Source organism: Balearica regulorum, chromosome Z, assembly GCF_011004875.1.
Source record: "Balearica regulorum gibbericeps isolate bBalReg1 chromosome Z, bBalReg1.pri, whole genome shotgun sequence".
Classification (NCBI taxonomy): Eukaryota; Metazoa; Chordata; class Aves; order Gruiformes; family Gruidae; genus Balearica; species Balearica regulorum.
In genome coordinates, this window is record NC_046220.1 from 17,528,564 (window position 1) to 17,551,174 (window position 22,611).

General features: G+C 39.3%; 1 protein-coding gene across 1 annotated transcript; it reads right to left on the bottom strand.

The window, feature by feature from the left end:
* Positions 1–349: 349 nt before the first annotated feature.
* On the bottom strand, positions 350–9,094 carry TMED7 (transmembrane p24 trafficking protein 7). Its single transcript, XM_075739223.1, has 3 exons — positions 8,754–9,094; positions 5,696–5,941; positions 350–3,296 (listed from the first exon to the last, which is right to left on the bottom strand). The coding sequence occupies exons 1-3, from the start codon at positions 8,931–8,933 to the stop codon at positions 3,060–3,062; spliced, it is 663 nt and encodes a 220-aa protein (XP_075595338.1). The 5' UTR covers positions 8,934–9,094; the 3' UTR covers positions 350–3,059.
* Between the last annotated feature and the right edge of the window lie 13,517 nt (positions 9,095–22,611).

Consider the following 22,611-nt stretch of genomic DNA (forward strand, 5'->3'; position numbering starts at 1 on the left):
ATTAATGGGAAAAGATGCTGTAGATTCCAAATCATGCCTGGCATCTGTAGTCAATTACTTTGAATTCCACTCCAGCAGGAACAGATTTATGACTACTAGTGCCTGCACTGCTAATGTGCTGAGCAAAGAGCCTGAAACCACACCATCTTGCTGAAACTTGAGTTTTTCCAGTGACCTGAAAGCACAGCTCATTATGAACAGCACTTCTTGATGTACAGCAATAGAAGTAATGATCAAGTGTCAGGCGGTAGATTAACTGTAATGTGTTGACTACTCAAATCGTTATTCAAAGCTTTTCTGAAGAATAATGCTCCCCACTCCCACAGGCAAACAAAACAATCAGACCACATTCATATATTAATTTTTATTTTCCCATACAATATTCACAAGGTCTGCTTTTCGTCTTATTCAAACTAAACCTCCCCCCCAAAACTAACACAAGAATTGACATTTCAGGACATGAAAAGAAGTTCTGTAAACATAAAACATCCAAGGAATAGCTGAAACCCAGGGCCATTAGCAATTAAAAACACAGTTATATCCCCTTTAACGCAGAGTGTTTACTTGTGCCTCCTGCCATTAACCAAACAATTCTTTTCATATATTAAAAAGATGCAGCTTTAACCAAAAGTCACAACGCATTTCTTCACCCATTGCATGTTAGCATGTGTTTTATTATATCCTAGTCAGTCACTTATTTTAAAAACTATATACAGCTATGTTTAAACGTGTATTTGTGCCATGTTTTTAATAACACAAAAATAAAGGCATTTTAAGCTATTGCTGCATATTATGCAGCAGGATACCAAAGGACTGGTTCAAATATCTAAATTCAATGCAAAAGTCAAGTCCACTAAACCTCTGCAGTGGGAGCAATACTGAGCTGAACAGTCCCACTTCACACATTGAAACATGACGAAACAATAGAGACATGTACGTGATGGCTGACCACTATCTTTTATCCCACTGTTCACCAATTTTGACAGCACACAGAACAACTCAGTGGAAAAAAAACCCAACATGTTTCAATCTTTAAAACAAATGCTTTTGCTGTGATTAAAGCTACACAAGTGATATTCAAACTCCAGAAGATAATAGTGGACACTATCAAAATCAAATGATGTTTTCATCCAACACTTGCACTCAAAGTGTACCGTTTGCTTCATTATTGTGTGCAATGCAGCACAAAAAGTACTGAATATCAGCTGCTCAAACACAAGAATAAAGCATATAGGTACAATCAAGAATATTGTGTGCAGGCACAGATTTGCATCATAAGAAGAAAGCACTATTTTTTTTTGTTTTCTGATATTTCTAAGTCTAATTCTGGGAAGTCTGCATCCCAGAATGGGACTGCAGTATTTGAAATTCAGTACAGGATAGAAAAACATTATATATAATCCTGCATTTTATATACTTTAAGCTTTTTAATACCCCAGTGACATTATAAATAATTTTTGAGCTGTTTGAGTTTTTCCTTCAGATTCCAAAAGAGCAGTCATTCAGTTCACAACAGTAAGTAGGTGCACTGTTGTTTACTTTTTCAGCCATTAAAAAATTTAAAATCAAGTCATCTTAGATCAATTCTTCAGACTGCCCAAGTGTCACCTGTACACGTAACTTCAATTTTTTGCTAGACATAATACAGGCAATTAATAAGGGTTTAGCATTCTTTCTCTACTTGCTGAGAAGTAAGAAGCATCTTTCAAATTAGCCAGTAATATATGACAAATTTTTTCACCTTAGTTCAGTTTGTGTGCACTTAAGAATTGGTCAGTCTACTCATTCCTCCAGAGCCATTTGAAGTTTAGCCTTATTATGACCAGCTCAACTGAAGCTCTATGTGGGTACATATATTTTCTACCTTCCACATACAAATAAAACAAGACTTTACAGTACATAAGCTACTAAAGACATAAGCAGTGGAAAGAATGTAACTATAACTCTACCAAAAAGATAACCTGAAATATTTTAAACATTTCCTGACCACTAGCAAAAAAGAGTGGCAACTAGATGCACAAGGCCATCAAGTATCAGTGCACCACACACAGCAACGTAAAATTTACAGCATTCGTGCAATGCAGTATCAATATCAAATTGGCCTCTTAATAGGAAAACAATTTAGTAAAAGGCTTTGTATGTGCCTAACACATAATACAACCTCGTCCAGTGCTGGTGCTATGCTGCTTAACAAACCAAGCTACTTCTGGTCTTAAATCCAAAAAGCAGCAGCAGCATAGATGAGTACAGAAACCGTACAATTTCAGTGACAAAGTTACAAGATTCCCTTGTATTGCATGTTTTTTAAAAATACTTGGAGTTCGGGATTTTTGAATGCAGAAAGTGGATTTCCTGAGTAATCTCAGCTTACAATTTGTTCAGTAAAACAAACATTGCGAAAGAGGAAATGCATTTATTTTAATACAGGAGAATGTATGTTTAAGTAAACATACTCAAGCATAAAATTTATCAAGTTTTGAGGGTGGAGACTTACCAGGCTGATGGAGAATTTGCACCATGATGTAGTAGTGCCAAGCTTACAACAATTCTACAGATAAACAAGGAGTATCATTGGATTTTTTTTTTTTAACAGCACATCAAAACAGTGCACTACAGTTCATCACGTCTGCCTTTTCATAATCCAATACATTCAGCCTGAAAATTGAAATCAAATCAAATGTTCTTATCTATTGGCTCTCATATCAGACACTAGACTGCTGGGTTATTTTAAAGTGTTATACTGCAGATGGTTAACCTTACTGGTAAAAATCAAACTCAGTTCAGATTAAAATCAGTAGAAATTAAGAGACGTTGGTCACTGCCAGATATTCGATACAGGAATCAGAAAAAACTTAACTTCCAAAGTATTTTAAAAATATTTCAAATCATGTATCCTTTTCATAACATTTTGGGTCTGTTTTGTGATTTTTAAAGGGATGAGGGGTAGACACACTTGAATGTTGCATATATTCATATCCTTTGTACCTGCAATTAATTGGAGAACAGTAATTTTTACAGATGAGTTAGCACACAATGACCTGAAGTATTACCACTACCAGTTACGAACCAACACGGGTTGTTGTGGTTCTTTTATCCGAGAAGAAGCTTTTGAGAAGAAATACCTGCCCGATACTAACGACAAGAAGAATGATTGCTTCCCCTATTGACCAGTAGGCCACCCTCGTGTTTAAATCCTCAGCTCTGCTGCGGCCCTGTGCTTCCCTCAAGCGGAAGTGAGTCTGGTAATCGATGACAGACTTCAAAGCTTCATGAATTGAAACACATGCAGACTCCATCTAGAGAAGCAAACAAATACACACCACTGAATTACGAACCCTTCTACTACTTTTTCTGAGAAGTTTTGTGATTTCGTATTTAAAATTAAGATTTGTGTAACTTTGCAAGCTAAGGATTAACTTAGTCTGTTGTCAGACTGAAATACTGTGAATGCAGTAAAACTGATCAAACTCTATTCACAGGTATGCAACAGACTTAAATACAGAAGCAGGTAAAACTACAGAATTAATATAAAGCAATGGGCTCTGAGAACGACTAAACAAGTCTTAAATTTATGTATATTTGGTTGCAAAACGAACATTAGAAACACTTTTGAAATGTCAATGATCTCCGCATTGTTAATTCCACACATACCAGGAAAACAAACAGTTGCTTACAACATTAAGATGCACACAGTATATATTAAATGCTTCTGTGTTTTACAAGTGTGACATTCTTCATTGCATAATTCTCACTCAAGTTGTACAACATTCTAAAAATCTACATTACTGAAGTCAACATGTTATTTTGGCAAGAGACCCTTCTCTTAGTCACATACACAAAAAGTGGTTAGAGAAAGGACAATTCTGTTACCTTTCAGCATTACTGAATGCTCCGTAACAAACATGTAACAAATACTTAACAAATTGCCCAATGTCACTGTAATTTTTCATTTAAAAAAAAGTATTACCAGTTTTCCAAGCCCTAGATAATATTTCACATAAATTTGTTCCACTTTCAGTTTATCTTCTGTAAGTAAAAGTCAGTACCCCTTACTGTTCTGATCACCAAAAGATTAATCAATAGATCTTCAAAATACTTTCTTTCTAGTCACAGATTGTTTTTTCTGGTTTATGGCTTAAAATTACTATTTCCTAAAGATGAAACAGCACAACCTATCATAAAAGGAAATGTTCAACACCCTGATAGGACCACTCTCAGTTACTTCTATCTGTGTCTAACCATCTTTTCAAGTTGATGACTTTTAAGACAGGTTATTTCAACAAGTCTAAGATATTCTTCTCAACAAAATTCAGGAAGAGGTTTTCCAAACTAAGTTCTGCCATTGGTGTCACTGATAAATTATGGAGCTCTCCAAGACTGCACAAGGGATTTAAACACAAAGTCACTCTGGTTTTAGGGATTTACCTTTTACTGCGAAAGGCTGGCCAAATTTGGTCATGATACAAGCCTCAAGAAAACTGCAACAAGAACCTTCTTACCAAAGATGCGCCGTGCTCTGAAAATTAACTCTCCTCTTCCCAAATACCTTATTTGCATTGTGTACACTACAACCCAGTCATGAACAGTATTTTTATATATCTTCTCCTACAGGCTGCAAGGTGCTGCAGAGATGCTAGACCCAGGAACCCCAAGTTCTGCATTCTCAAAATCCCCCTGCTGATGCCAAGAAAGCAAAAGAAAGAACAGATCTAACAGAACACACAGACTGAACAGAATGAAGACTAAAGTAAGGAAAAGAGATGGAAAGATCAAGAATCAGAATACAAAATAAAGCAGAGCAGAAGAGCAGTAAGACAGAGCTGTAGCTGAACTAACAGCAAGCCATCTACTTATCACAGATCTCAGCTACTGCAGCCTTATGTGAGATAAATTCAAGTGAGATTGCCATTTGGGAAGCAGTACATATATAACTGAGTCCAGACTAACAAAATAGTGACCATGTCCAGCATTCTTCAATGGTTGTTTAAAGCGAGGTTTGGTGATGGTTATAATGTAAGAACATTAGTGGGAATTCATGAACCAAGTGTTCCGATGGAAGTTTTAATGGACTTAGATTGGGTAGAGGTGGTACAAAACCATAAAATCCTGAGAGTATAATAATAATGCTCTGATACTTTGTAGTGTCTTATAAAGGACAAATATCTAGAAGCCAGCTAAATATGGCTGATTTTGTTCACTTGTTTATTTTGCCAGAATTTTCTTCTCCATTTTAAAAATGGTAGTTACATGAGAGGTCAACTTAAGTCTCCCTCAAAAAGGACTCTACCACTTTAAATATAAAAGCAATTCTCAAAGTTTCGCCAAAGTCTGGAAATTTTGAAAACCCTGATCCACCAATATTTACAGTTTGTGAAATCCACACTTCAAGAGGCACAGAACCATGGTATTAAAAGGAAGTTCCCTCAACGCGCACACACACAAAAATAAAATAGTGCCCTAGAGTTTAAGTTACTACCTTAATTTTCTCTTAAGCACTTGGTGATTCTTCCTCAGCTCTGCTCTGTGATCTATAAATCGTATCTTAAGAAAAAAAAGCTTATTTGTAGTAATTCAGATTATTTTAAAAGCTCCAATCCATTGATTTTCAAAAGTGATATAGATATCTAATGCAGCTGAACTTAAAAAAAACATTGCCTCCACCCAACAGCTGCTGTCAAACACAATAGGATTTTACCTGGGTAAGTGCAGTTACTCTGTTCTCACTAGGAAACAGTGGTGGATCTTCTCCAACCTGGAAATCAAAGTACACAGTTTTGTGTGTGAAAGTAGAGAATTCGTTGCTGAAGCAGAATTTGTATGTTCCATTTCTGGATGCAGTAAATGTGAAGCTATCATATTGTTTCTTCATCTCTTTGTACAATACAATGCCATCAGGATCTTCCAACCGACAGTCAACATCATAATGGCCTCCAGTGATCACCTGAAAACAAAAAGCAAGAAATTTTCTTTTTAACAAAGTAGACATTTATATATTTCTTCTAAGAAGTATAATTTGTCAAGTGGTACTGCAATTTTTTTTTTTAATGAATGTTTGAAAATAAAATGCATTAATTTGAAAATCTTTCAAAGCAAGTCTGCACAATTATTTTCTTAAGACATTCAAAATCCTTTAAGTTCAGGATATGTAATGTCAACTATATTTTCAAATCCTTTATGAGAGCAATTTTAGTCACTTTATATAAATAACTGTACAACAGCAAAGGCTGTAGATGAAACCTGATGGGGCAGCAAAGACATTACTGTAACAACTCAACCACTTGCTGTATCCACAAGTGCTCCATGGAATTTATTCAGCCAGAGATTGCTGACATGCAGTAAGATGGCTCCCTTCTGTACAGCCAAAAGAGTGTAACTACCTTATTTGCTCAAGCTGCTTTAGGCTGCAGGAATGGCATTCGACCAGCAGAACAGGTATTGCAACCTAGCTCTTCACTTGTGCTTGTGAACAGAGCACTGTCCTGGGAGGGGGGGGGGTGTGTGTGTGTGTGTCTGCTGGCTCCCTCCACACAGTTAGTCACAGCATTTCTTCCCATAACTACCACATCCGGATAATGCCTACAGGTGACTCAAAACTTCACGATTGACTCAAGGGTTGTTTTTTTTTTTCCAGGCTTTGATTACTGTTGGTCTATGGCATATTGCTCTGTAGACTAGCTATCCCACCTCTCCAGAAAGACTAATCAGTAGCTTAGCTATTCATAATTTGGGTGTTCTGATGACTCTTAAGCTAGTAGTTTTACACTTAATCCTTGCTCCAAACTTGTTGCTTTTAAGACAAAGCATGCTGAAGGAGGAAGATACTTATATCTAAAGGCATGTCCCTTTTATATGTGTGCAGAAATCACTGAAATATTATAGTATCTGAGTATCTGCACTTCACGCAGTATTATCTGAACTCACATCAGTTTATTTAGGTATCAAGTTAATAAAATGATAATATAAATGGTACAACTGAAATAACAAAAGATCTCAGCAGTAGCTGCTCAATAAACAAGAAGTTTTAAAAAATATTCAGTTGGCAAGCACTATTTTCAGTTTTTCCAAAAACGTGATGACAGGATACAAAGAGCAAGAGAATTTTTGGATGTCTGGATCTCCAGATGTCTCTCCCTGGGTGTCTGCATCTACATGCGATTTTCGTACAGAAATGCTTACCTGGCCGGAAAGAAAAACAAAAATAAGATTTTCTATAATGAAACAATGGCTCATTTTTGAAGTATGATCTCAAATTTGACAGGGGTATGCTTTTTATCAGTTACATGAAAGTCACTCACATTTAGTTGTATCGCACACCCTGAAAGGGCCAGTTTACATAAACATGGTAAAGGTTTGCCAAAGCTTTAAAGTTCCCCTAGGATTCCTTCCCACAGAGCTTGCTTGAGCCTCCTCTCAGCTCTTGAGACATACTGGCAAAGGACCTGCACACAGCACTTCAGTCTACTGGCAGTTGGTCAAATCCAGACTTTATTTTTAACAACGCCACTCCTGTTCTGATCACTGACAAAAGTGACAACAGTAGGCTTATCTGTACAGCAACATCCAATGATATCCACTTCAAAACAGGGGGGAAAGGACAGAAGAAACTTTAGGAAAATAACAAGCAGGGACAAGAAACATTTGGGTAGGGAAAAAAGATGTATCTAAGAACAAACTAGAACATGTAGGACACAGCAACAAGGACTGGTATTTGGCAGCAACACTCCCCAAAACAGAAAGGTGGGCCAACAGCCAAGAAACAAAAAAACCCCACCAGACTTCAACAAGTCAAACCTTAAAAGTACATAGCTGCTTCAAAAGCCCCCAAAGGTAAATGTGATTCCCATCATCAAGGATTACTTCTTTCTCGTGCTGCTGCTGTACTGTCAGCAGCTTCACCAGCTGAAGCGGCAGACTGAATGGTTCAAACTCTGCTGATACACTGACAGGCAACAAAACAGTCATGGCTGCTTGCTTGATACATCTCAAAGCTGCACAGCGTGCTCTATCATGATGGCTGCATGTTCAAACTATTAGAAACTGGGAAAAGTAAGAAAAACTGTGCAGACTCACTTAATACATGCATGTTAACCACGGTCTTCAATAAGATGTCAGTTGCCTGCATGTTTTATTTTTTTGTAAGACTACTGTCTTGCTATATCCCCGTGCCACTTTGCTAGTAATGTGTACCTATTCCACCACTTTCTGTTTGCTGTAAGACGCCCGTTTGAACCATACTCTGAAATAAGAAGCACTAACTCCTTAAGTAGTACCATGCTCATCATGCAAACGCTTCACAAACCGCGAGGAAATTACTTTCGCGCCATCTTGTTGGGCTGCGGCGCTTTAGGTATTCTCCACGCTGTTCAGATGGGCCACTGCACGACAGTGATGAGGGCAAAAGACACCACCACCTTTCACGGCCAACTTTATACGCCTTGCTTAGCTCTGAACTAAACTCAGGCCTCCCCGCCGCTCCCGCACAGTACAAGACAGCATGCAGCATTTCCTTAGCTGAGCTGGAAACTGCATTGGCTTCAAATGCTGCTCCCGCGCCAGGCCCTTCTCGGAACTACGCAGAGCCGCCGAACAGCGCGCAGTAAATGAAGGAAACTGAGAGGCTCCCCCGCCACCACAAGCTCCTGAGCCACCGCTCCCCGGCGGCGGGCCGGGCTGGGGCCCAGCTCCGCCAGCGCGGCGCGGCCCAGGCCCGGGGCGGCGCCTCCCCGTGAGGCCGCCCTCAGCCGCCCGGCTACCTGGAACTCGAGGGTGCACTTGGTGCCCTGGGCGATCTCCTCGTAGAAGCACTGCTTGGCGTTGTCGGGCAGCTCGAAGGTGATCTCGGAGGCCCGCGCCGCGCAGGCCGCCAGCGCCACCAGAAGCAACGGCGGTAGCCGCCCCCACGGCCGTGCGGCCCGGAAGCCCCGCAGCGGCATCGTCGGGCGCGGTGGGAAGACGAGGGGAGGACGCAAAGCGGTCCGGGGGCGGGGGAAACGCGGGCAAAGGGCGGCACGGCACGGCACGGCACGGCACGGCACGGCACGGCGGCGCCGGCGTGGCGAAGGGGCCGAGCGGGGAAGCGCGCACCCACCCGGAAGCACCCGTGATAGGCGGCACCGCTCTCCGAGAGCGCTTCCGGGTGAGCGCACCCCTCCCGCGGGTGATTTTGCAGACGTGGTGTGCAGCGTGAAAGGGGCGGGGACAAGGGCGGGGGAGGGGGCGTGTCCGGGGCGTGGCTGAGGGTGCCGGCGGGGGCGGGGCAAGTCGTGCGTGGCGCGGGTGTTCTCCCCTCCCCTCCCCTGCCCTCCCCTCCCCTGCCCTGCCCTGCCCTGCCCTCCCCTCCCCTCCCCTGCCCTCCCCTCCCTTCCCCTCCCCTCGAGGCGCTTGGCACTACGCCCACTCAATGCGGTCACCCAGGGGTTACATTGTCTTCAGTGGTCCCATGAGGCGCGATCTAGAGCTGAAACATGGGGCTCTAATCGCCGAGCACCGGTGAAAAGCAAACCTCGGTACTGTCGATCGTCAGAGCAAATACACAGGAATGAATCTGAAGACTTCTCCCTCACAGGTCATGAAACATTCATTGCTCCAGAGAGAGAAAATACCCATTAAAGTGCTCACGCGGATTGCAGGAATGTCGGCTTTAAGTTGTACTCCAGCAAATACTCAGTTATTTTTACAACGTAAAAGAGATTCAAAAGAAGAAATCAAAGAAAATCTCCATCCTTATATTCATTTTCACTTCTGTGGTAAATCAGGCAGACTGGGAAAAAGAAAACTCGTCTCCAGTCTCCCAGACAGAACGAACTCGTAAAGGTGTGGGTCTGCCTTCCCATTCTGCTCCTCTGGAAAGGGGCTGACCTGCGTCAAGTACGAAACGCCATGAGAGGCACCGCACTGGGATGCTACTTCGTAATCCTCGAGCCTTAACGAGGTCACTCCTGAGCTGGCTTGCAGAGCCTGTGAATTTCATTCTCAGCACAGTGTGAGAAGCCTGGGCTTCAGCCTTTGAGGACTGTGGATTTCACAGGACAGAGGTACCCAAAATTCATATGTTGAAGGCTCTGATAGGTTTGCAGGTGTGGATTAAAGTGAGGTGGCAGATGCTTTACCAAATATCTGCCTCACTTCTGAGTTGGACATCATCCACCTATAATTGACCCTCAGATGTCTGCTGTTTTCAATTAAACACACTAGTTTTATTTCAGATTGCAATAAAGTATTGGCTGATAATTGAGATAGCTCAAAAGCAGATTAAATTTCTCTACCATAGGAGGGAGCTTCAGCCATTTTACTTAAATCAGTGACTACAGGGTGACTACATACTCTATATGCCTGTGCAGAGTGTTCCCAATCACCTTCTTCATGTGGCAAGAAAGACATTTCAGGAAGACTCACGCTGTGATTTTTCACAGCAACTGAAGTGATCCTGTACAGTTTATGTTTTCCTAGTTCCCTCTTTCCAGCTATTTTCTTAAAGCCTTGCTAAATAGGCAAAATCAGTCTTCCGTACCTAAGAAATGAAATTTGGAAACCTGTCATCAAACAACAAAACAGAAAGGGAAAGATGCCTGGTAAAACCAAGATAATCCTGCAGAGCAGGTAAGAAAGGTGTCTGGTGGCACCTGCAGAATAAGCAAAACCCAGAACATGTCCTGATCGCCAAAATAAGTCATCAACAGCAGATGAGATGACTTCCTTTTCTTTTGGATTGGGGACAGAGAATATAAAACATTAACTGAGTAAAGAAGAAGGATCACAAACTGCCTGCAAGGACCTCTCAAGCCTGATCAGCTTGGCCCTGGTGACTCAGGACCACCAAGGAGCGCAGCCGTCAGCGCTAACTCTGTAGTGTCAGCACCACTGTGCTGTGTGCTCATGGCTCATCTGGGATAGATTTGTTAAGCAATAATAATTTTGTTTATGTAGAGATAATGACTGATAGTAATTAAGAACTATTAGCAACATGAACTTCTTATGAAAATCAGTACTTCTTTTGAAGCTTGAAACTCACTTGATTTGTCCCTTTCCTAAATACCCCAGTCACAGCATTCTCCAATTCCCTAAATGATGTACGGAACTATATATTAATTCATAAAGCTAAGGATCTGAGCTTTCCTCTTTTAAAAAAAAATACATATGTCTTTGTACTTGTTGATTTCATTATAATTTTCTTTGAGTTAGCCAGTTAATAATTGGTAATCCTTACAAGGAATAAAAAAGTTAATCAGGTTGCTGGTTTTCCAGGTTGCTGGTGCTGCTGTTACTGTTACAAGATTATTCTGTTTCTATGTGTAACTGTTCTGTTCATGAAGTAATAAAATTTCACATTATCTTTATTATTTTACTGCACAAATAATATTTGAATGTTAAACCAAAATTAGTTCAATAAATATATTTTAGAGAGTCATATGAAGAGTCTTTCTTTCCTACTGGACAATCTATTTAATTAGGGTGAGACTCAGCTTCAGATGCTCTTCAGCATACTTCTTGCTTTAGAAAAATCTTTATCATTTTTTCTCTGTTATGACAGAATATTTGCAAGCAGAATTCTGAATTACAATCTTCCCCAAACATACATGCATAGCTACATAATTTCATTACTGTGCTTGATTTTTTTACTTCTTTTACCTTCTCATTCAAAGACTAGGGGGAAGAAAGGATTCATTTTACCATTAGATTAATTTGACTTGAAGTTCGTAAATGTATGTTGCCACTTATTGTCTATGGAAAATTAAAACTGTCAAACAGCAAACATTTCTTGCACAGGCGTTAATTAAAACATGCTCTCCTGAGGAACGCTAATGAACCATACTGGTACAAGCAGTTCATTTCTTCAGAAACACACATGGAAGCAGCTGCAAAAAGTCTGAAGAAATTTGCAAAGTAGAGGAAACTCAAGTGTCTGTATTTCTTCATCTCTGCTTAGTAGCTGAGATAAGTTTCAAATCTTTTCTCCTGAGGTAGTTAGAGACCTTTTGCCTATATTAGAAGCTGTAGATATGGATGTAATTTCAGGCAGATAAAATGAGATTTTTATGACTGAAAAAATATTTCCTGTTATTTGAATAGTAAACCACAAAAAGCTGTTCTTCATCTTTACAGTCCTTCAATATGCAATCATCCTAACTGCAGATTTTGAAAGGCATTTTCATAAAATTTCTTAGTCTGTGTGGCCATCAAACCTTTCTAGAAATCTAGTTGTGTGTAACAGTTAAAAAATCTATTTTACTGTTTTCATTTAATGCCCACTTAAAGTACATTCCACAGTATGCTTTACTTTGCTGCTCCTAATATGGTAAAGCTTCACCATTTTAAGTACCTCAGCCTTAAAAATCTTTGCTTTGGGCTTGTCTTGATGGATTTTTACATAAACAGTAGACACTATATTATCACTGTGAATAGTGATATCCAGATAGTGATTCCTGCTTACTTGCCAGTACAGTGCTCAATTTTTGATAGATTAAAATGACTAAAATAAGCTGATCAGGTTATAATACAAATTAATCTTCCTTTTCACTGTCCTTCATACTTGAAGAACTAGCCCTGAACAACTTTGGCATCTGCAAACCAATTGAAGGGCAGTCAAGTATACTAACTACTAACACAGTTTCATCCCACAGTTTTAGAGTGATTTCTGCAAAGTCATGCTGTGGAGGAAAAAATCACCAGACCTTAAAACTGCTTGAATTTATCCTTTCTTTTAAGGTTCAGTGCATTTTCTAACCTCTGTTCTCATGTTTTCAAAACTGCAGTGAACACAAAATGAGCTTGTTTGTGTCTAAAAAGTGAGTGTGCTACTGTCTGTATATTGATTACATAAAAGCCAAAGCACATCCAGACAAGACACCCCAAGAAAATAACATATTTAAATAAATGTTTTAGATGAAAAACAAATTTAGCTGCACCCAAAATTAAGCATTTACTGTATTTTCACATGTACAGCGTCACAGAGGAAGAGGTTGAGAGCTGCTGCAGTACCAGGAGTTGGCCTTCAGGGAATCGGAAGAAGGGAGATTATTGGGAAAGTTGTGACCCTTGTTGCCTTCTGAAATACCCGACATGCACTCTTACAGAGTCTCAGGTCTTATTGACAAGACGAATTTGTGCACCTGTATTCCTGGAAACATAGTACCTTGATTGTCAACATTTAAAAAAAAAAATATCTGTAAGTAAGAAGTTCAAATGAATATGAGTCTGTTTCAAAATGTCAGTACTGGGGTTTGTTTGTGTGGTTTGGGGTTTTGTTTGTTTGTTTGTTCTGGTTTTGGTTTTGGTGGGGTTTTTTGGGGGGGTGTTTGTTTGTTTGTTTGTTGGGGGTTTTTTTGTTTGCTTTGGTTTTTTTTTTAAAGACAAATAAGTGGAATAAACATGATTGTAAATGTTGCAAAAAGTTTTTACGTTACAAAAGATACTTCCACCCTGCCACGAAAAAGCGGAGCTAAGCCGTGAGCTCGGCAAGCCACTGCCGGGGGCTCCCCGGTGCCCCGGCTCTGCTCGGGGACCCCGACAGCGGGGTCCCGTCGCTTCACAGGTGCTGCCCGTGTTGCACGGCCCCCAGCTGGGACCCAGCAGACAGGGACCTTCTGCTCGTCCTGTAATACACAAGAGGGAGCTCTTGGTCACAACAACTTTCCTTCGCGCCTCGCTTTAATTTTTGTTAAAGGTATATTCTGTGCTTGGGCTTTTCTTACTTTCAAAGTGGCTCTTTCAATTCAGTTATAAATGGATATAGGAAAGCTAAAAAAAACCCCAAAAAACAAGCAGTGACAATCTAGGCCATACGTAATGTAGGCGTAGCTCTAAGGAATGGGTTACAATACCCAAGGCTTGCGCATCGGTCATGCTTCCAGTTCAGCAGTGAAAGCCACATGTCACTTTAGGTACCTGGGACTCGCTATATATAACATACAGAGACCTCCATCCGTGAGGCTCACCAGCATCTGCATCCTGAGCAGGGGCCTGCAAAAGCTTTTCACAGGGAATGAAGAAACGCCAGTGGTTTCTGACATCTGTGGCAAACGTGGCCTGCTCTTGCTAACAGGCAGGAATTAATTTCTGATTAACATTCACAGCTCCCAGTCCTCTCCAGGAACAGGTGTCTGCACCAGCCCTGTTACACAGCATGTAGCGCTGGAGTGAGGCAGTATGGACCTTCCCCACTAATTCAGTTTCTTTAGGCTCAGGATGTACGAAAGGCTGGTTCCCATGCGTTTTTTGGGCTGAACCTGGACTTCGGTGGACTGTGTGAAGGGGAGAGGTCTGGGGAGAGGCTGATAAAACTCAGAGACAGACAGTAAAAGGTTGAAGTAGACAGGAACCCCAAACTGCCCTGGCCAGATTTTCAGTGAAGAATTTGAAGAATCCAGGCATCATTCCCCCAGCACTCTTCCTGGTGGCTCACCTTTTCTTTTGTTTTGTTTTTTCTCCCAGTCATGGCTGAATTTTAATTAACGCTGTTATACTTACCTAATGAAAGAAAGACTTGTTCTTTCATATGTGCACTTTTATCCACTCAGATTTAAGGTGCTTACAATAAAACACTTAATAAAAATAGTCTACTCTTTACTACTGTATGGAGGTGGTCTAATAAAAACATATCATTCTCTCTACAGTTATTGTTTTAATTAAAGCATTTTAAGAAATATTGTGGCTTCATAAGTAATGGACAGGTTTTAAAAGACCAAGAACACCTTTATGCAAAATAATTCTATATATTTTTATTTTCTGTTTTATACCTAAATAGTTCTTCTCCATTCATAGTAATCCCAGCTATTCATGCCCAGGCTGTAGTTATGCACTGAAAAATGAGTATGTTGGCCTGTTACCTTCTGTCATCCTGTAATTATTGCTTATAAGCAGCAGTCAATTGAACAAATAAAGCCTTTAGTATGACTGGCTCTCTAATAAATATGCTACTCTTAATATTTCCCAAGGGAGGCAATACCGAATTTCATATAAGTGAATAAGGATACCCATCTGGTACACAATCAGGCTACCCAAGTGTAGCCTGTTGATTCAAAAAACCATCTGTCTTAATCTTGGGTAAAATAACACAAGATATCGAATATTTATATATATTATCAATGTGTTTAAAAATAGGGGTCCAAGCCTGGATGTGGCAACCTGTAGCAGATGAAGTCTAGGCAAAGATCATTAAATAAATCCATGTAAAATACCCATGTAGCAGTGTCTTGTATAGATAACACATGACACTGACATGTAGATAACACATGAGAAAAGAGAAGCAAATGTGTTGCTTGAGGTGGAATAAGAATGAGGAAAACAAGATTAAGGGCAAAAGCAAACATCTTAGGTGGGATTGAAAATAAGAACAACAAAGCTGCTACCCAGGAGCTTATAGCTGTTGTAAAATTGCCTTGCCATTCTGCAGAACACGATACAGACACATGATTGTGCATTTTGGGACTCACAGTTAGATGAAGAAACATGGGAACTCTCTATAGTCCTCATTCTTCTCTTTTTAGCTGCAAAAGAAGTGAAGGGTCTGTAAAGTGCATTTTGCAGCAAAAGTCACACTTACACAATTTTTATATGATTGACCAAAGCATCCATCAAAAATAGCTGGCAGGTGAAGCATGGCTAGAAATGGTCAGAACTTCAGTGACAGGTGATGACAGCTTCTAACTAATAGCACAGGAGGCATTGTCTACCATCATCACTAATAAAATGAGAGAGGGACACTCTTTGAACAGTTACACAAAATGCTTCACAAATATTATGCTGACATGAGTGTGTGCAAAAATCTTGGTTGTAAAAAGTGCCTCAGTTTGTAGACTTGTGCAAAGACATTACAGACACTGGCTTCTGGAAGTGGTAACAAGAGAAGTGGAAAAGGAACAGGGAAACCCACAAAATTATTTGGCCTCTTGCACGTCCACAAAAAGATGAGTAATGCATTGACTATTTTAGATCACAGGGCAACCTTGGATTTCACATCATGAAATTGTGACAGGTTGTGACAGAAAGTAACTTGTTGAACTGTGCGTTTGTTTTCCGGAAAAAAAACCCCTTATGTGCACACACCATTTCTTTCACCCATTTGTGTAGAAAAAAGCAAAGGATTAATTAGTTACTAGGCAAGAGGTACAAGAATACAGTATGCCTCCCTGATTTGATTGGCAACTAGTCCACATAAAGAAATACAGATACAGAAACTTAAGAGTGATCTTATCTGCATCTAAATCCAAAGCCTAATTTAATGGAAATCTCAGAGAATATGCTAGGACAAGACTGATAATGAAGATCCTCTGCCCAGAATGCAGTCTTTCAGAAAATGGTTCTCTTTACTACAGATTGGCTCGGAATAGAAGCCTCTAAAAAAGAGCCTTACCACAGCCACACAGAGCTTTCTCAGTGTGGATTGCTCAAGACTTTGGGCTGGGAGCCTGAAGTCAAAACTGAACAAAAGCCTGTCTGGTTAAGAAGAATTTATTTCCAGCAACCTCTGTTCCACAATGGCAAAGCTCTGCCAGCCACATGAGGCACAGCAGGAGGAAGAAGAGAATCCAAGAGGAAACTTGGCTTTGTACTTATTGCAGCCTTAGTCATCCTTTTTGAACAGAATTCAGCTGTCAGTCCTGTGGAAGACAAATGCTTGCGAGAAAGCACAGAAACAGCTGGTATTAGAGGTGTAATTGCAACCAGCATCTGCTGCACTTTTTGCCAAGCCCTGCTGTTCTGCTAGATGAAAACAGTAATGCAAGTCCTGTCATAAAAACTAATGCATTGGGATGAATGGGGACACCCAACAGGCAATTGGGGGAAAATTTTCTTTGAAAGAAATAAAAAATTAGGATGATGACATGTTTTTATGGATGGTTTGTTGTTGTTGCAGTTCTTTACTGTATCTTGAGCACAGGGAAATGGTAACATTAATGGACAATAAAACCTGCTTACTTTCTTCCTCTTAAGGCTTCTATTCCAGACTCAGTTTCTGTTTCAGCATCCTGTAATTTCTCTGGTAATCATCTCATCTGGCCCTTGGAAAGATATTTTCAAAGTATTTGCTTAGATAATCCACCTAAACTTGAATTGTTTGTTGTTTGTCTTTATAAGGGATACAATAAAGTCCATGGGACCTATCACAATGATGTAAAACAGGTAGCTATCACTAGGTTAATAGATAACCAGGGTTTAGACCAGCACTATGTATGAAACCAGAGAGATCTCCATGCTTGTGTTTTGAATTACATATCAAAAATTTTGATGGTGGCTGGTACTTAATCACAGACTTGGAAAGATGATATGCTTGTGCCAATCTGCAAAATTTAATTTATACCCACGACCACCTTCAAAAGATCCTTCCAGTCACTTCTGTTGGCAGTTTTGCAACATACTTTGTGTCCCAGAAGCTCACAGGTTCTTTCAGTGCAAAGACTTAGTCTGTTTTGTTAGAGAAAGTGGCAAACAGAGAATCTGACAAACCTGGTGTGGTATGACAGGCATTTTAAAGCAGACAGGGGAGAATTTTAAAGTCGCTGTGGGAGGGAAGCCAGAGCAAGAACATAAGAGTTTGCTTCAACAGTTATGTTTGTTTATGGGCAGAAGAAGAAAGGTTAAAACAGTATTGATGATGAATGAGAGGCTGTAGCAAAAGTCATTCTGCTAGGACAGGTATTTATTCTATGTTCGTGAGTGCTTGTAGATCTTGGTGCCAGGAACTGCAGCTGTTCATTTTTCAACTTCTTTTTTACAACTTATATTGTTACACATTTTCAGTACAAAAATAAGATAGACTGAAAGTTGACTATGGTGTAAAAGTATGTAATAATTAAAGCTGTACATAGAAATATAACATTAAGGCAGAATCTTGATTTTTAATATGTTTTTAATTTGCTTAGTAACTTACCGAGGTACAGACAGGATTTTGACCAGGGCTTTTTCTGCATTAGATGAAACAGAAAGCTGACATGAAGATACAGTGCAGAGAAAATAAAATATTTCAGGGGATCCAGGGGCTTAATTTAGAGTACTGATTCCACTTTTAAAAGTCATATGAGACCACATTTTAATTCAAGAGGACTTTAAAAATGGTACCTGTTATCACATTGAAAAATATTGATGTTGACAATAATGAACTTTGTAGAATGAGGCTGAATGGAGGTTGCAATGAATTCATTTTTTCTGGAATTTAGATGCTCAGAGTATACATTCTGCTCCTTAGGCTAAGTTAGAATTTATGTCTCTGGGTTGACGTTATTACTAACTAATGAGGACTTTAAATTGTAGGGCTGCATCTGCAAAAATTATAGTAATCATCATTAGTGCAGTATGAAAGTCTGGACACCAATACATGTGGTTCTGGTGACAAAGAGAATACATAGTTTCTTTCATTCACACACACCCCTTGCATTTGTACATTTTTAATATACTAGAGGCAGCAAAAAGTGGGACAACATGAGAAAATGAAAATACTCTGTTTCCTTCCTGGAATAGGAGGCACATGGTGTATTTGCATTCTTGAGGCAACTTTGGGCTTGGACAGGTGATAAAAATAAAACTGAGACTATGAGTAATACTTTTCATAACAGTAAGTTTACAAATTAGAGAGGGAATATTTATAAAATTACGTGATATTTTTCCCCCAGTATATATGTCCTTTTCCTTTTTAAACATATTGCTATGTCTCTGCAGATTATCACTAGTTCATCATTCTTAACTTTCTGTATGTGCCAAAGAACACACATACATTTCTTCCTTGTGTTCATCAATTCAAAATATTAGCCATAACTTAAAGAGAAGAGGAATCCAGCATGGCTGTCTTCAACAAGACTTTTCTATTTTATCAGTATTAGACAAAGAGTAAACTCTTTAGTCCTGAACTCATCTCTCCAAGAAAAAGGAATACAAGCAGGGAAAATGAACATATGCTTTTTTCTTTCTCTAGAAATAGCTAATTCTTTCACTGTGAGATCAGTTCTTCCCAGTACAAAAGCATCACCTACTTGAGTGAGGAGATATCCAAAGTTTACCATGGATCAGTATGATGCCTCTAATGCAGCCACCTGATCATCTATCTGTGCATCTGCACCTGCAGGTCACCCAGCTGAGAGCATCACATTCTGTCCTCTGTTACTTCTACAGTAGGACACAAATGCAACAGCTCAGCACATTTCTTAGAGAGTAAAAAGGTGAACTAGTTAACTGGGTGTCATTACAGACAAGAGCTATAGCACTCATCATGACATATTCAGCTGGAGGGTAGCAGCATCTCAAAGATTAAGGCATTCTCTATCTTGTTTTCACATCAATAAGTTTTTAAATCATACATTTTTACAATTAGTCGTTTGCCACACTGATTAAAATAGGAAGCGTACACAGTTATGTAATGGGACATAAGTGGTTGCAATTGCTAAATCATTTGCACTTGTCCAAAGGGAATGCAAAATGGAGCAAGTTTATGCTTGCTTTGCAAAATGGAAATACTAATAAAAGATTAGGAAATAGTTGTAATCAGAAAAGGTGAGTTTGGGCAAAGAAGGATCCTGCATTGCTCATTTCTAATAAAACTGAGTGTCTGGGAGCAGTGATATTACAGAACAGTGTGCCTAAAGAAAGTCTGTCTCTTAATTTGTGCTACAACATACTAATATGTTTGCTTCTAATGTTAAGAAAGTATTTTCCCTTACCCTCTACCCCACAGAGGGAGAGAAAGAACCACTGCCTCTTTAGAAGACAGAAATCATTGGTACAGCTAGAAAACAGGATGATTATTTACTTTAATGGAAAAACAGAGAAAGTCACTTGTTCCAAGACTCATTTAAGCAAATCAGTTTCCCCAGTGAAGAAATGCATTTCAAAGGAAGATAGATTTGAATATGTAAGGTTAACATTTACCTTCCTGAAATTCCTCCATAGTTTAGCTATATCGTTCAGGTAATCTTCCAACATATCAAGTGTAAGGCCTCCAAGGGTTAGTTGCTCATCTTCCTGAAATGATACTCTTCTGTCCTGTTGATATGATTTTTGCAATTGTGACTCCATACCTAGGAAAAATGTACAAAGTTTTCTTTCAAAACTTTAAAAACCTTGTTCTCCCACTTTTTTTTTTTCCCCCAGACCCATTTAGGCAGATCAACAGAGATGTTTGATTCAGAAAAAGCAATACTGCTGAAAATAGAGTATGAAGATTATAGAGTACCATATAATTTGGAGAACACAGTAAAAACACCCTAGTGATTCAATAAGCTGTGGGTGAAATCTAGGCTGTAAATTAAGTCAGCAGCAAAATTCCCATTGACACCTTCAGGCCAGATTTTCTCCCTAAATATCCAGTAGGTAACTTGAGACATAATACCTTTAGGTATTCACTGCAGTAACAAAGCAGTAGTAACAGCATTGCAGGGAGGGATGGGAGCATAGTGCTAAGACTCCTGTTAGTTAAGAGCCTTAACTCAAACTTTGATTTTATCTGCTTGTCAAACAAAGGATCACCTGTACTATAGCTGCACCTCTGCCAGCCAATTAAGGTCAAAGAAAAGGGTTTTGTAGTGCTTTAGATTAGATTGCTTACCTTGCATTTAAGGAAATACACAAGTAATGCATATGTAAAATTAAAGAGTTTTTCCTTTCTTCTTGTTCCTGCTTCTCAATCCTGTAAGTGAAGAAGAACAGTAGGTCCTCATGCCCTAGAGCACCAGGCTTGAGGAAAGCTGCAAAGTTTGTAAATTAGCCTAAGGTCTGTATTATTTCACTTCAGAAATTAAGATCCTCTTTACTTTGTGAGTCCTAAGCATGAAGAACAAAGGAGATAGTGACTCCACAATGGAGAACAGCAAAAATTGATTTAGGAAGGGAAGAATAATGTTTGTTAGGCTTTTGTTTATTTGCTTGTTTTACTAATTGCTATTTATCTTCATTAACAAATTATCGTAATGAAAATTTCAGGAGAGACACTTATCAACATTGTATCTGTACTTAGGAACTTGTGGTGATATCCTTTTTTCTTCTGAGTAATTGTTGAGCAAGCTCCCAAGTGCAGTGTTTACTTCTTACACTTTTCAGGGTGGAATAACAAACAATCTTCCATTTCTATTTAAAACATCTCTAACAATTAATTTTCTGACCCCCTCTGCAGCCATATGGATGCAATATCATCCAACAGTGATTGCCTTCTAGTGTTGCATGTGTACCTAACACGACCACACAAAAACAACCTTCCAAATTGCTGGTGATCTGAACAACAGTAATTTTCCCCAGCTAAAACTCCCCAATCTGTTCCCAACGAGACACTGTGCTCTCGCACACAAAGCATGCATTTAAGCTGATTAAGCACCATTTTTTATCAGCAGGGTGTGCACAATCAAGCGTATTTGACTGAAATACAGAGGCATAAATTGGTTTACTCAGTTAAAAGCTTTGAATCTGGCAACTACAGATAGTAGGCAGAGCTAAAGGAATCCATAGTGCTTATGGATCCTGATTCACTTTTGGCCTCTAAAGCAGAATGCTAGATGTAGGCAGGAATTTCTTCACTTGCACTAACAGAGCATTGAGTTCCTGAGAGCAAGAGATGCGTTCTTCTTCCTAATAATTTTGCTTCTTCATATGACCTGGCCTTGCTAGTCTGACACAAATAGGCTTCTAAATTATCCTTATGCTATGCGTTACTACAAAATTGACAAGCATCCCTGGCTGCCTAAACTCAAGACAAAACAGTAGTTGCAAGCTGTAGGAACTTCAGTGGCATTTACTCAGAAAAGGAATCATGCCCTTGTTCAAGGGCATAAAATTTACTTTCAGACTTAGTTCATTTCAGTGGATGGATGAAGCCAAAAGAAGTACTTATCAAAAAGGGTACATATATATTTTTCAAATATGCCTTTAGGATGTGCCTGCCATCCTAGTCTTGGAAAGAATCAAAATACTGTGTTCTGTCCAAAGAACTGCTACAAAGGTAGTATGAAATTTTTATGACCATTAACTTGAAACCAGTGCAATGATTTAGCTATAATCCTCAAAATTACTGATCAACCTTTTTCACCTAGTCAGCTATTTGCCATGATGTAAAATGAGGAAACAGTTGCTTGGATGAGATTAACAAGCAACTTCTTATCATTGCAAAATTGAAGTGTGCAACTGCACAAGCAAAATAGCTTTTTACATTCTGTTTTTAGCAGTTACCACTTCTTGTTTTATTATTAAACTCCATCTTACTATTTCTGTATTCCTGCTTTGTGTTACCTTAAAAAACCAAAACAATTATCCTTCCTGCTGACTTTTTTTTTTTTTTTTTTTTTTTTAAAAAAAAAAGCATTTGTTACATTCCCAGCTGTTACAAGAAATTTAAGCATACAGATTGGTTTACTCAGGTGTTTTGGCTAACAAAGGTCAAGAGGATTGGGTTATAAATATGTAAATCATTAATTGTAGTGTGTGTTCCTTTTACTGTGTTGCTGAGAATTGCACAGAAGAACAGAGATTAAATACTTCCCTGTAGGCTGCTGTTGTTTTCCTTTCATGCTGGAGTTAACTCTGCCCTGGTGCAAGAAGGTGTCTGCTCAGTTGTATTGGTTCCTTCTGCCAGCCACTTGAACATCCACAAAGAAGTAACCTTACACGGAATTTTCTGTGATTGGAGTCCTTACTCTT